The 13,577-nt window shown below is 45.9% G+C and overlaps 2 protein-coding genes across 3 annotated transcripts; one reads left to right on the top strand and one right to left on the bottom strand.

The window, feature by feature from the left end:
* Positions 1-371: 371 nt before the first annotated feature.
* Positions 372-3,221, bottom strand: stn1 (STN1 subunit of CST complex). 2 transcript variants are annotated; one of them, XM_087801348.1, is made up of 9 exons: positions 3,046-3,221; positions 2,721-2,816; positions 2,527-2,604; positions 2,293-2,463; positions 1,294-1,399; positions 1,106-1,241; positions 909-1,037; positions 782-854; positions 372-715 (listed from the first exon to the last, which is right to left on the bottom strand). In XM_087801348.1, exons 1-9 carry the CDS (start codon positions 3,170-3,172, stop codon positions 552-554), a joined length of 1,080 nt encoding a protein of 359 aa, XP_087657474.1. In that variant the 5' UTR covers positions 3,173-3,221; the 3' UTR covers positions 372-551. The 2 variants fall into 2 exon arrangements, with proteins under 2 accessions (XP_087657474.1, XP_087657466.1); XM_087801340.1 differs by having other exon boundaries at positions 2,293-2,466.
* Positions 3,222-4,163: 942 nt separating this feature from the next.
* On the top strand, positions 4,164-13,531 carry LOC148088926 (STE20-like serine/threonine-protein kinase). Its single transcript, XM_087801361.1, has 17 exons — positions 4,164-4,829; positions 5,874-6,038; positions 6,841-6,889; positions 6,970-7,119; positions 7,233-7,305; positions 7,373-7,567; positions 7,801-7,882; positions 8,013-8,144; positions 9,430-9,912; positions 9,979-10,109; positions 10,182-10,305; positions 10,385-10,564; positions 11,913-12,042; positions 12,108-12,232; positions 12,290-12,481; positions 12,536-12,775; positions 12,848-13,531. The coding sequence occupies exons 1-17, from the start codon at positions 4,680-4,682 to the stop codon at positions 12,992-12,994; spliced, it is 2,748 nt and encodes a 915-aa protein (XP_087657487.1). The 5' UTR covers positions 4,164-4,679; the 3' UTR covers positions 12,995-13,531.
* The last annotated feature ends 46 nt before the right edge of the window (positions 13,532-13,577 follow it).

Here is a 13,577-nt window from a genome sequence, read left to right on the forward strand (position 1 = left end):
GCAGAGAAGCAGAATGAGTGCACGAATGCTCCTACCCAGGTGCAAAACAAATAGACTCAAGGACTCGTTCATTCCTTGGGCTATTAAATTGTACATTTCTGAGTTTGAGGGCAGGAGTGGATGGAAAGTATCTGGATGTTCTGTTCTATGTTAATCTTTGTATCCTTTGTCTTTGTTATTTTTCTTTGATCCATGTTCTTTATCTTTATCTTTAGACTTAGATTGTATCATCTTGTTCTTTCTCTTAATGTTCTTGTTCTTGTTTTATTTTTATTTATTTTTTATGAAAAATTGCTGTATTTTCTGTGGCTATTGGAAAAAAAACTATTTCGATCAATAAAGTTTTACCTTACCTTACTTCACGACATCCATGTTTGCCAAATAAATAAACATTTATTTTTACAATGTGTCTCTCAAACCGTGCAGTTCAGATGTGCAGATGCATGAGACATTAACATGTTCAAGCAACAGAATGTGTTCATATGTCTCATCATCTTCACTGTCCTCTTTCAGAAATCCTTCTGGGTCAAATCACACGACGGGTGAAAGTGTTACACCACAAGAGCAGTGTAGAAGTTGTTGCAGGTGCTGATGATGTCACTGTTACACTCCAGCTGGCAGAGGATCTTCTCGAGAACCGCCTTGCTCACATTGAGACTGTAACGATGCCTCACAGCCGACAGGATGTGCAGCACATGGACGCCCTTCTCTGCATCTGCGAGGGAAAGGGCCTGGTCACAAGCTGGCCGAAACTACCTCAGTTCCTGCTTAAAGAACTCACACTTTTTTTGTTTGCAGTCCTCTCTGATCACGTCTTTCACCGCCATCATCAGATCGAGATCCTTGAGCGTCACCTGAGTACTGACGAGGTCAGACTTCGCTACCGAAAGAGTTTTCTGTGGACTTACCAAGTAGACTTCATCCGGGGAGATAACCTTGCGGTACACCAGACCGTCGTCCTGTAGAACCTTCAACGTTTCCTTGAGAAGTTTAGATAGTTTCTCGTTGAATGACGGACCTACAGTCGGCTCCTGGGCCTGGTAACACGACACAGAAGACAACAGTGACACAGGGCATTAATGTCTGATGGGTCCTGAGCCAGTACCTCGTCCACTGGGCGCTCTTTGTTAATCAGCGGAAGCAAAAGATCCTGGACATCATACGGGCGAAATTTGCCGACGGACTTTTCCTCCAGGAACATACGGAGGATTCCAGTTGCTCGACCCAAGAGGCTGATGTCCCTGATGAAGCGAGAAATGAATGTTTCTTCTTGTTACCAGTCCGCTTAATTACCTTTGGGCATTCAGCTCCAGCGGACGCTCGTACACCTGCTTGTAGAGCTGTGGTAGCTCCGACATCCACGACAGCTGGACTGACATCACAGGGTCGCTGACCTTGTCTGGGACGTACAAGTGACAGTGTTGGTTTGTGTTAAGGTCTCAGAGCTCAACCAACAAAGAGTTATGGAACAAAATGTATGTTCATTTGTAATGTAGCGACTGGAAGTGTCGCCATTGCTTTGTGCCATATAGACACTTGTGCCAAATAGACACTTAAAAACATCCAAATACCTCCAAACTGCTCGTCTGTATTGTCCCTCTTGTATTGAAGCTTCAACATTAAGAATTGTTACGGAAAAAAACATAATGTTAAAGAATTTATGTTGCTTATAGTCTTATCACAATAAACATGTAGTCATGCTTGATGCGGCTCACAATGAGCTGGAAGGAATGTGTCCAGTTAAGAGTTTCGTTTCTCAAGAAATGACAGTTGTGACAGACTGTGCATTAAGATACAGTGACCTCACCAAGATATGGGAGCTGATCTCCCCGTGAAGTCTATTATGCCGCACTCACTGACTCATACAGAAAACAGTTTTTTTGCTGGCTACGTCCAGCAACAAATGAACAAACTGTTTGTATTCAAGTCTGTCATCATCTGAGCTATGGAATAAGTGGTAAAATCTGGATTCTGACTCTGTTTGTTGTTCTAACACTTTAACAGGTTTATATTTTAAGATTGTTTTAGTGGACGCTGCTCACTCAACATTCTACAGAGACACTACTAGTGCTCTGGGTAAACATCGCAGCAGTTACAGTGTAGACGGTAGACATTTACCCAGAGTACGTCGTGTTGGACAAAAATAAAGACGAAGACAACTGAGCTCCAGTCGCTATGTTATAATTAACATACATCCTCGTCTAACTCTAAAAAAGAACACGTAACTCTGAAGATGTGAATTTTGTTTGAATTGACACATTCAGAAAGAAAGTCTATGGGACAATGACTCACAGAAGCACGAGGCCATGATCTCCCTCTGCCCTCTGGAGGTCTTCACTGGTCCTCGAACTCGCAGAAGATCTCCAATCTCCAGCCGACTCTGCTCCTCCTGAGACTGCTTCAGCTTCTTCAGTTCCGCTACAGGATCAAATCCACGGACGGCTGCGTCGCTCCGCTGCGCTCCTGCTGAGAACAACACATGTGGTCAAGCTCTCTCGGCCCAGGATTGTCCAACAACTTTCCTACCTGCACCGGACTCCACGTCCTCCTTCAGCAGGTCACTCTTCCAGCAAAGACATGTTATGACTCCAGTTCCATCGTCCACTGTCAGGATGGAAAGACTTGTGTCATTTTTCTCTTGTTCTTTATACCAGAACAATATTAAATCCACCAATTGGTTTCTTCCTTTTCACTTCTAAATGACACAAAAAAACAAGTACCTCCATAACAGAAGAAGTCCTCTCTCTCTCTCTTAGACACCACGATCCCCAGAACATCAACTTTGTAGATCGGTCGAGAATTAAAGAAGTGAATACCTGTTTTTAACGTCACAATGTTAATCTCATGTTCGCATTATGACATGTTTTATTTTCACTTCTGGACTGAATTCTCAAATTCCTCTAGAAATCAAGTTCATTCGACTTAATCTTATCTTTTATTTTATTCACAACGTAGACTTGTCATCTATCTTTGGTAGATGACTTTATCAAAAGAGTGTAACTGTTTCATCGTGAAATGATTGACAGGTGAGAGTGGGACGCAGACCTGGCACGTGAGCGGACTCTCTCATCTCAAGGATGTCTCTGATGTAAAGTTTTGCAAAGGCACCAAAAATCGGGTCCAGACCCCACAGCAAAGACGAGGGCTCGCGCCAGGAATCTGCAGTTTGCATGTTTTCATCTCAGCGGTGTAGCATTGTTGCTCTGACGTCCTCCGAAGAAGCTCCAGTGAACCAGGAAGCTGTTGAGCGCAACTTGGGAGCTAAATTTTACCCCGAGTTATTTCTGCTAGAAAACAGCTTGACGACACATGATTTGTCGCCAGATTCAAGTCATCAATCCTGGAATTTGACTGTTTTGAATTCTGCCCGTAGTCCCTTGATTTGTGGAGTACCTCGCGTTTTTTTTGGAGGGGAGTTGTGATTTGTTTGAGTTTCTGACAAAATAATATTGTGATAAAACTTCCTCACCACGTTGGAACCTAAACATGAGTCACGTGACAGGAGAAGTGTCATGTGCCGAAAGGTCCATGATAATGATTGATCCGTTTGTCTGTCAATCGAACGCGAATTGACTCTATAATAGTCGATTATCATGCGTGTGAATTAAACAAGTTCTGCGATATGTGGGCTTATTCTGTTTGTTTTTTATCTCAAGGGAAGATGCGAGGGCATAATATTGTTCTGTAATCGTTTATTTTGATGTGAAATCTGCTTGTTTTCTGATACATAAATGAAGGGACTGTTGTGCAAACAAAACAATGCTTTTCACGCGACTTCCTAGTTACTGTCACATGACGCTGTTATCACCAATCGGAACGGCGTTTGAAACAAATTGCTCCAATCAGAGAGGGGCTCAAATGTTCTCCGCGTGACCCGCCAATTCACGTGAAATGTTAATTTTAAGTAGGAATAACGGTGAAGAATGTGGACAAGAGTCTTTTATTCGAGCTTGAAGTGTCGTTTCAGATCGTGCTGCGCTGATTTAAAGATTACACCGTGGACTCGCGGAGGACTCTGGGAAATGTAGTCCCGTCGACACAAAGAACCCGAGTTGTGCAGTCTGACAGAGCGACGGCATGTAAAGCGAAATACTCTTTAAAATACAGCACGGTGGGGTTGTACACGCTTCCACGTGGAGGTTGAAGAGGTGCAGCGTTACTTGTGTCTTCAAACTCGTGAGTTTTTACTCTAAGCTACGGGGACCCGCTGACTCTGACATGAGGGCTGTGGGAACTACAAGCGCGCACGCGTGAACGCGCATCGCCAAATCCGCTACGTCCGACACCGAAGAAACATGACTGACCGCTCCTCTGTGTGATGATGGTTCTGAGCTAGACGGGTTCGACTGACTCCGCGGAGACGTTTTTTATGAACGAGTGAAGGAAAAAAGTGCTGGACTTTATTTTTGGATCTTCTTCACGACTCAGGATCGACCTGAACCGCGGCACAAGAACGAGCTTCTTTCTTCTCACTGAGCCCCAAGTTGAGTTAAAAAGTCCCCAGACATCCGAGATCAGGCCTCGATCGTGGACCAGCGGTGTGTCATCAGGGCTCGGTTCTGGACCGGTCAGTGGAAGGCTAAGCTAAGACTGTGACTAATAATAAGCGGGATATTTATAGCCGCTTCCCATGATATCACTGACGCGCACGGCTGACTTCCAGAGAACACCCGCTCACCATGTCGTTTTTCAACTTCCGTAAAATCTTCAAACTGGGATCTGAGAAGAAGAAGAAACAATACGAGCATGTCCGGAGAGACGAGAACCCGGAGGAGGTGTGGGACATCATCGGGGAGCTGGGAGACGGAGCCTTCGGGAAGGTCTTCAAGGTATGAGATGGACTTTGATTTATCTTCAGCTGTGACACCTTTATGTCAGTGTTATTACGCTGGTGTTTACCAAAGCATCACTGGTGTCTTCACGGTCACTTGTCAATGAATGAGGGGGTCCAGGTAAAGTTGTTGTTTCCTCCTGACCGAACTTGAGCAGACCCTCCTCAGAGAACTCTTCTTGAGGCAAGAAAACACCGATCTGTGTTCACAACCTGCTTTTTTTTCCTTCTTTCCAATAATCCAAATCCCGTTGCACAATAATACAGTCACAGGTTCTCCTGGCATTCCGATGTCCAGGTCACAGGAACCAGAACCAGCTTAGAGAGTTGTTCATATAAGACGACGAGTCTGTTTCTTGTTAAAAGACGAGCCCCAAAGTGTGATGATCCGTGACTGGAGATCAGATAATTGATTTGAATCAGAAAATGATCTTAGACAAGGTTTGAACTGATGTGATCATGTGTGAATAATACATTTCTCCGAGAGACGTCGTCCTCTTTCTTTATCTTCCTTAATCTTGGTCATCTTTATCGTCCACTTCAACCTTCTTCATGTTCATCATCAACTTCTTAATCGTTGTCCTTAACCTTCATTATTTGTATTTTCACGTAAAACCTTCTTCATCTTCCTGATCAATCTTCGTTATCATCCTCTTTTTACCTTCCTTGTTATTCTCCCCACCCTCTTTTAATCATTACATTACAAGTGTTTTCTTTCATTTTACTTGTTTTCTTCCTCATTATATTCAACCTGCTCCTCCATCTATTTCTTTCGTCGTCCTTTCTCTCACTTTTTTCATCTTGTCCTGGCATCTTAACTTTACTATTTTCCTCTTAATTCTTCGTTATTGCTTTTAGTCCAACGCCTTGTCTGTCGTTCCATTTCATCAGCACCAGGAAGTGGCTACATCCCATAATTGCAGCAGCGACTTCATGGAGCACTTCTGGCTAAGGGCGTCATGTTTTTTGAGAGAACTGGTTGAAGACCAGTCACCATCACTCTTATGTCTCGTGGTCAATGACATCGCTTCCTGTCTCTCAGGCCCAGAACAAGCAGACCGGCGTCCTCGCTGCCGCCAAAGTCATCGACACGAAGACGGAAGAGGAGCTGGAGGATTACATGGTGGAGATCGAGATCCTGGCCTCCTGCGACCACCCCAACATCGTCAAGTTGCTGGACGCCTTTTACTACGAGGGCAAGCTGTGGGTGAGTAGACGGACGAGGTCAGAACTAGAACAGAGAAACAACAGGAAGGACAAGTGTAAAAGGACGCTTGGCCCGAGTCCCTTCGCTCCGGACTCTCTGAGGTTCTATTGTTCCTCTGGAGCGGCTACAACAACACTTCGCCTCCAGACATGCTCAGAGACACCATTGTTCTTGGTCTCCTCCTTAAAATGTCTTGAGACTTGGAGCAGGTCTACGGGCTTGTGGTTTCAAAGCCGTTATAAACTGAGTCGCTCCATGAAACATCATTTCATTTATAACAAATTAGTTCCGGCCACTGGACGGATAGGACACCGACCCGTACATTGACAGAAGTGGTCTGAACTGATCTAGTCTGACTTGACTGAAGTGATTCACACACACACACACACACACAGACACGAGTCATCAATATTGATGACAACAAAAGTCTAGATGTGTTTCCGAGCGTTGCTATGGCAACAGTAATGGGATCAGCAGCGTTACAAACGCAGTGATCCTCTTACGTCGCTTCATTCATGCAAACCGCCGGCTCCATGATACCCCCTCACTTCTGGCCGTGCTGACCACTGAATGCTGAGTCATGTGTTTGCAGCTCAGAAGGTACCAGAGGGAGCCGACGCTTGCATGTGTGTATCGAGCTCTTTGTGTCGAGTGTTCAGTAGCGAAACTGATGATTGACAGCTGATGAGCTGGAGTTAAATGAGCTTCCTGGTGACATTGAATATCTGACTCAAAAGTACAGATTGTGTCTCACGCGGATCTAATTGTTTAATGAGTCATGATAACATGAATCTATTTGCAGATTCTGATCGAGTTCTGTGCTGGAGGTGCAGTGGATGCCATCATGCTGGGTGAGCTCTTGTTCCAGTTCTGGACCTTCGGTCTCTGGTTCCGGTGTCCTGACGTCGGTGTGGATCTTGTTTGTGTGCAGAACTGGAGCGACCCCTGACAGAACCTCAGATCAAGGTGGTGTGTCGTCAGACGTTACAGGCTTTGGTCTATCTCCATGACAACAAGATCATTCATCGAGACCTGAAGGCCGGAAACATCCTGCTCACCCTGGACGGAGACGTGAAGCTCGGTAAGAACCGGCGACGGCTGTGGAGCCAGACAAGATTAAACTTTTATCGGACACATTGGGTCGGCTTCATCACTGCACAAACCTGCTAACATGTCACTCCACCTCCCTTCCAGCCGACTTCGGTGTGTCCGCCAAAAACGTAAAGACCATGCAGAGGAGAGACTCCTTCATCGGGACTCCCTACTGGTGGGTCCTTGAGCACATAATCGCTGGCTGTTCAACACTTGACTGTTTGTGACGCTGCCCCCTGCAGGATGGCTCCGGAAGTGGTGATGTGCGAAACGTCCAAAGATCGTCCGTACGACTACAAGGCCGACATCTGGTCACTCGGGGTGACCCTGATCGAGCTCGCTCAGATAGAACCCCCCAATCATGAGATGAACCCCATGAGGGTGTTGCTGAAGATCGCCAAAGCCGACCCTCCCTCACTCATGCAACCGTCACGTTGGTGAGTGACACGTGACCCGAACTGTTTCAATAACGTTCTTCCTGCTGGAATGTAAGGCCGGGAATTGTTGTGAAGGCTACACATGCTAGGTTAGCTAGCATTGCTAGCTTGTGAAAAGTAACACAAATATAACGGAAGTATAATATCAAATTTAGAGGAAGAAATGTAATGTTGGGGAACAAATTTATGATTTATGAAGTCGGGTGTGTCGTGATGATTTAAATCTCCTGCAGGTCTTCAGATTTCAGCGACTTCCTCAAGAGAAGTTTGGACAAGAACGTGGACAACAGGTGGAACGCACCGCAGCTTCTGCAGGTGAGTGGCCACGCCTCCTTCTCCCAACCTGTTGCCACAGACCTGTTCTCCGATTCACCCGTTTATTAGAGAGTATGAAGGTTGTCTCGGTGTCATTTGAAGCGTCACAGCGGGTGTTTTTCTGCTCCAGCACCCTTTCGTGTCGAGCGTAGCGGACAGCCGACCTCTGAGGGAGGTCATTGCAGAGGCCAAGGCCGAGGTCACGGAGGAGATCGAGGAGCACAAGGAGGAAGAGGAGGAGGAGGAACCAGAACCTCACCTGGTGAGTGTAATACACACATGTTTTTTTTAACCACTGTGCCGCAGCACACTGTGATCATCAGGTGTGCCGTTGGAAAAACATTACTTATCTGCAAATAATAAAGAAGAGAGCTCAAATTGGTTTATTCGTATTTCAATCATATGGTTATTTGGCCAGTCGTAAAAAAGAGATCTCAACCAATCAGTGCAATAACCATTTGATTGACATGATGAGCAGCCAATCAGAGCCTCCCTCTCTTCCAGACTACATAGTTTTCCATGGCAACGTTCATATGTATCAAAAATGAAAGGAGGATAAAAACATCTTCCCAACAAGTTTGAGTACATTAGTACATACATATTTACTGCTCAGATTCATGTCACATTAACGATCAATATTGATCTAAAATTAACACACAAACGCATGTTTTTAGTTGCATGAGCGGATATAAGATGTATTCACAAACTTCTAAATATTCATTCACCGAATGGATTACCTTTATTTATTATGACAACATGATTGATTTATACCTACTTTTTATCTACCATTTACAAAATTTAAAGGAATAATAAGGCTGTTTTTATAATTTAACAAACAAAATGAGCAAAATTCTGATCGCTTCAAGCCTTTCTCTACGAGAGTCACAGACGTTCCTGTGAAACAACATCACGTCAGTTTTATCGAACTGAAGCTGCATGTTCAAATGAAAGCGCAGCAAAAGCCTGTCTCCCTCAAATGATCACGTGATCAGAGGTACATCCTTGAAAATCATACTTCTATAAATTCATCGTCACATGATGACTATATGTAAACAGAAAACACTACTATTTTAAAAATGTTATAATAAAACGCCTGCGAGTTGTGCAGGTAAGCCAAAAAATCCAAAAAAGCGTAGAGAGTAAATCGTCGTCTTCACTACAGTTACTGATTTACAGTTTTATTCTCGTTAAACTCTATTTCAAGATGTCTCAAACAAGTCGCGAATCGCACTGAAAAGTGCTCAAACAACATTTTTGGCTGGTGGTATATGTTGTTTTTTCGATGGGAAAAGTCTAACTTGACTTAAGAAGGGTTGAAAAAACTCAGATATTGGCTTGGATTCCTCTTTATGACAAAAAGAGGGAAGTCATCAGTGAATGTTAGAACACAGAAGAGTCTCTTTCATCTGTTCACTCATCCTCAGTGTCCCTTTGAGTAACTTGATAAACCATTTAACCTGTTAACTGCCGTGTCGGCAAGTAAACAAAGCAGACGTGATAACTAATCACACACACACCATGTGACAGGTAGTGATTTCTGTCTTCAGGGTCACAAGCGTGCTGCGTCCGATGTCAGCGTGGCCAGCTCGGAGGACGAGAAGGTTCCGGTGTCGCCGTCCAGCCTGGAGTCTGTCCCAGAGAAGTTGGAGGTCGTTCTCGCGACGCCGGAAGAACATCCTGACGGCAACCACGTAGATAGTCCGATCTCAGCAGAGGAGAACCTGGAGGAGACCACTCCAGAGGAGAAGACTAGTGTGAAGGAGGTGTCTGTGGAGGAGGAGAAGGAGGTGGAGAGTCCGGTAGCAGAGGAAGCTACAGAAGAGGAGGCGCAGACTCCAGTGGAGGAACAAGATCCTTACAAACATCTGAAGCTGACGCTGACGTTGCCAGAAGAAGAGAAGCCCGAGAAGTCCAAAGACAACAAAGACTCTGGGAACGGATCCACCCCACACAACACCAGCGTGGACCTCAATCTGTCCATCTCCAGCTTCCTGTCCAAAACCAAGGAGCAGAGCATTGCGTCCGCAGAGGTAACGTCTCTCACGGCCGTAGAAGCTCAGGCCATGTAAAGTCTCAACCACCTCTGTGCTCCTCAGGAGTCCAAACGGCAGAAGAAGACTCTGAAGAAGACCAGGAGATTCACGGTGGACGGCGTGGAGGTGAGCGTGACCACGTCCAAGATCATTACGGACAACGACACCAAGAACCAGGAGATGAGGTTCCTCAGGTATGTGCAGTTGTCACACCACATGGTGGCGCTAGAGTGTTTTCCCTGATCCTCTCGCCGGCTGGTCCGCAGGCGCCAGGAGCTGCGGGAGCTGCGGCTGCTGCAGAAGGAGGAGCAGAGAGCGCAGCAGCAGCTCAGCAACAAGCTGCAGGCGCAGAAGGAGCAGATCTACAGACGCTTCGAGCAGGAGACCACGGTCAGAGTCCCACTCACCTGCACTCCGCTGCTCTACGTTAAAATAACCATCAGTAACCAGCTGTGGCTCGTGTCTGCAGAGTAAAAAGCGTCAGTACGACCAGGAGGTGGAGAACCTGGAGCGTCAGCAGAAGCAGACCATCGAGCGCCTGGAGCAGGAGCACACCAACCGTCTGAGAGACGAAGCCAAACGCATCAAAGCAGAGCAAGACAGGGAGCTCGCCAAGTTCTTGAGCACGCTGAAGAACCGGAGGAAGGAGGTGAGACACTCGTGTGTGTTGTCTGCATCAGAAGGCTTTTTCTGATTTTGTGTGTGTGTACTCACACTGGTGTACACACTCTTGTGACTAGTTTGTGAACACACTACAACAACGCCTAGGGATGTAAGAAAAATCTCTTTGGGGGTTAAAGCTCTTGCTTTTTTTGAAAGAATAATTGAGGCCATTTCCTCGGAATTGGATTTAAAAGTACAGTCTAATGTCCCATTCGCACGGGATAAGTATTAATAATAAGTATTTGTAATAATTCCGGAGAATGTCTGAGTTTTAATCTGGTGTGAATGCGCCATGTCTGATTTGTAATGTAATAATTCCGCTGCAAATTACGTTCTGTAATTCACCAAACACAGACGTCGGGTGATTCTAATTCTAATCCAGTGATTGTGTTAATATTTACTTCCGCTCTTTTATTTTGAAGAGGTTGAAAAGGAAGTAGATCGAGTTCGTTGTTGTCAGGGGTTGTGTTTCACATGACTGCGCTCTCGGTGCTCTCCTGTGTCGCCTTAGGAAACGGGGAAAATCAATAAATTTGACCGAAGAACCCCGGGAAAAAGGGGTGTAAAAAATCGGAAATTGGCCGTAAAGTAAAACGACCGCTGCTGCATAAGCTGACCTCACAGAGATTTTGCGTGGATACTATATAAACAATTATGACTATTCAATTTCATGTACTATGCCTGCGCAAAGTTGATGTAAAGATAAAGTTTCCAAATGGCGACGTCCGCGCAACCTCAAATTTTTGTTCCAACTTCGCGACCTGGTGGTGGCGGTCTTGAACCACCAAACGACTGAAAACTTTGCATCTACAAAGTTCAGATGGCGATCGGTGACCTCCCGAAATTTGGCCACAGTACATACCTCGAAGGTTACTTTTTTCGCCGCTCCATCTCGACTCCGTTGGTTAACATTACGTTTACTCTGTGACACTTGCTCTCTGAATCCCCCAGGAGGAGAAGGCATTATTCCACGTGACGGAAAAAATGGGGATTATTTTTATTAGACAAAAGATTTACAATTTAAATGCACAGTGTTTGTTCATTTCTATGTTGCGATTAAACCTCTGGCCGCTAGATGGCAGCAGTCGTTACGAGTTAAGTACTCTAGCAGTACTATAAATGTATCCTTGTTCTTACAATATTTCAATATATTGCATTTTTGCCTCTGTGTCGTGGTACGTATCCTGCACACACTTCATCGCGATCATGTGACTCTGATGTCAGTTTTGAAGCCACTTTTTAAAAGTAAGTCAGTCAAACCCATTAACGGAGCTTCTGCTGAATAGATGAGCATTTTAACATCTCTGGACTAACACAAGTGTGGGTGTTATCAGGAGCAGGAGTTTGTCCAGAAGCAGCAGCAGGATCTGGACTCGGCGCTGAAGAAGATCATCCAGCAGCACAAGCTGGAGCTGGCCACGGTGGAGAGAGACTGCCTCAACCACAAGCAACAGCTGCTGCGAGGTGAGGTTGCTCACCTGCATCACTTCCTGTCCCTCCAGCTGCAGCCTGACCAGACTGTCTTGCAGCTCGAGAAGCCGCTATGTGGGAGCTGGAGGAGCGTCACCTGCAGGAGAAGCACCAGTTCTTGAAGCAGCAGCTGAAGGACCAGTACTTCATGCAGCGACACCAGCTGCTAAAGAGACACGAGAAGGTGCGTGAGTTGTCGCGTTTGTCCTGATCTCCTGCTCACCCCCCCGTGTGTCTGCAGGAGATGGAGCAGATGCAGCGCTACAACCAGCGGCTGATGGAGGAGCTGAAGAACAAGCAGACGCAGGAGAGGACCCGCCTGCCCAAGATCCAGCGCAGCGACGCCAAGACCCGCATGGCCATGTTCAAGAAGAGTCTGCGCATCACGGCGGCCAACATCACACCGGAGCAGGAGCGCGAGAAGGTCAAGCAGGTGGGTCTCTCGCCATCCCAGTCGCATCCCGCCGCTGACTTGGGTGAACTTCAGTTCGCAGCTCAGGAGGAGAAACGGCAGAAGAACGAGCGGCTTCAGCAGATCCAAAAACATGAGAACCAGACCCGCGATCTGCAGCTGCAGTGCGACAACAACGTGCGTGAGCTTCAGCAGCTGCAGAACGAGAAGTGCCACCTGCTGGTCGAGCACGAGACTCAGAAGCTGAAGGAGCTGGACGAGGAGCACGGCCAGGAGCTGAAGGACTGGAGGGAGAAGCTGCGGCCCAGGAAGAAAGTACGGGTCACGTTACGTTTTACTGCTCAAACTGAAGGGTTTCAGCTCTGATCCAATCGGTTCTTTTCTCAGGCTTTGGAGGACGAGTTTACCCGGAAGCTCCAGGAGCAAGAGGTCTTCTTCAAGATGAGTGGCGAGTCCGAGTGCCTCAACCCGTCGGCCCAGAGCCGGATCAGCAAGTTCTACCCCATCCCCAGCGTTCACTCCAGCGGCTTCTAGCTGAAGAGTGAGCCCCCGTGACTCAGTCAGAACTGGCCTGTGCCTCCTGCTTCTGTGTGTCCTCAGATCGTTTCTGAACTGAACACGTGGAGTTTTTAATCCTGAAGTCCATCATCAAGAAGTCAAACTAGACTTTCTTCTGTCGCCTTCTAAACTTGTCCGGGCCTCAAGACTGACCAAGCTTAGACAAGTCTTTTATTTATTTCATTCACAAAATCAGACGTCAGTCGGGGAGATAAAAGTGTTTTTGACTTAAATGACGCATCAGAAGAAGTTTCCAGAACGTTGTCGAACGTGGATTTATATTTATTTTTTAAAACCTAAAATGTTTTACTCAAAGTTTTTACATTTTTGATCAGTTTTTAGCCTTTTAGCCAATAGTGTCAATGCTCAAACGATTGCTTCACTCGCTTCTGATGAAAAACTGATCCGGCTGGTTTTGGATCTTTCGATGGCAATTTGTCAATGTGTTAACTTGCTGCTCTAACAAATGAAGTGTTTACAAATAACCAGTAGACAAAAAGCAAATGTTAATAGTTTTTAGCTGTTGTGTAGTTTCATGTGCATGTAAATAAAAATTTGT

Source organism: Callionymus lyra, chromosome 1, assembly GCF_982586985.1.
Source record: "Callionymus lyra chromosome 1, fCalLyr1.hap1.1, whole genome shotgun sequence".
In the NCBI taxonomy this organism is placed as follows: domain Eukaryota; kingdom Metazoa; phylum Chordata; class Actinopteri; order Syngnathiformes; family Callionymidae; genus Callionymus; species Callionymus lyra.

Excerpts from the sequence above, each read along its gene's own strand:
- stn1 (XM_087801340.1), bottom strand. The coding sequence starts at position 3,172 with ATGCAAACTGCAGATTCCTGGCGCGAGCCCTCGTCTTTGCTGTGGGGT. Across the intron at positions 1,242-1,293 it reads CTGGAGCTGAATGCCCAAAG|GGACATCAGCCTCTTGGGTC; the intron begins GTAATTAAGCGG and ends TCGCTTCATCAG. Across the intron at positions 855-908 it reads CCCCGGATGAAGTCTACTTG|GTGACGCTCAAGGATCTCGA; the intron begins GTAAGTCCACAG and ends GTCAGTACTCAG.
- LOC148088926 (XM_087801361.1), top strand. The coding sequence starts at position 4,680 with ATGTCGTTTTTCAACTTCCGTAAAATCTTCAAACTGGGATCTGAGAAG. Across the intron at positions 6,890-6,969 it reads AGTGGATGCCATCATGCTGG|AACTGGAGCGACCCCTGACA; the intron begins GTGAGCTCTTGT and ends GTTTGTGTGCAG. Across the intron at positions 10,306-10,384 it reads GCTTCGAGCAGGAGACCACG|AGTAAAAAGCGTCAGTACGA; the intron begins GTCAGAGTCCCA and ends TCGTGTCTGCAG.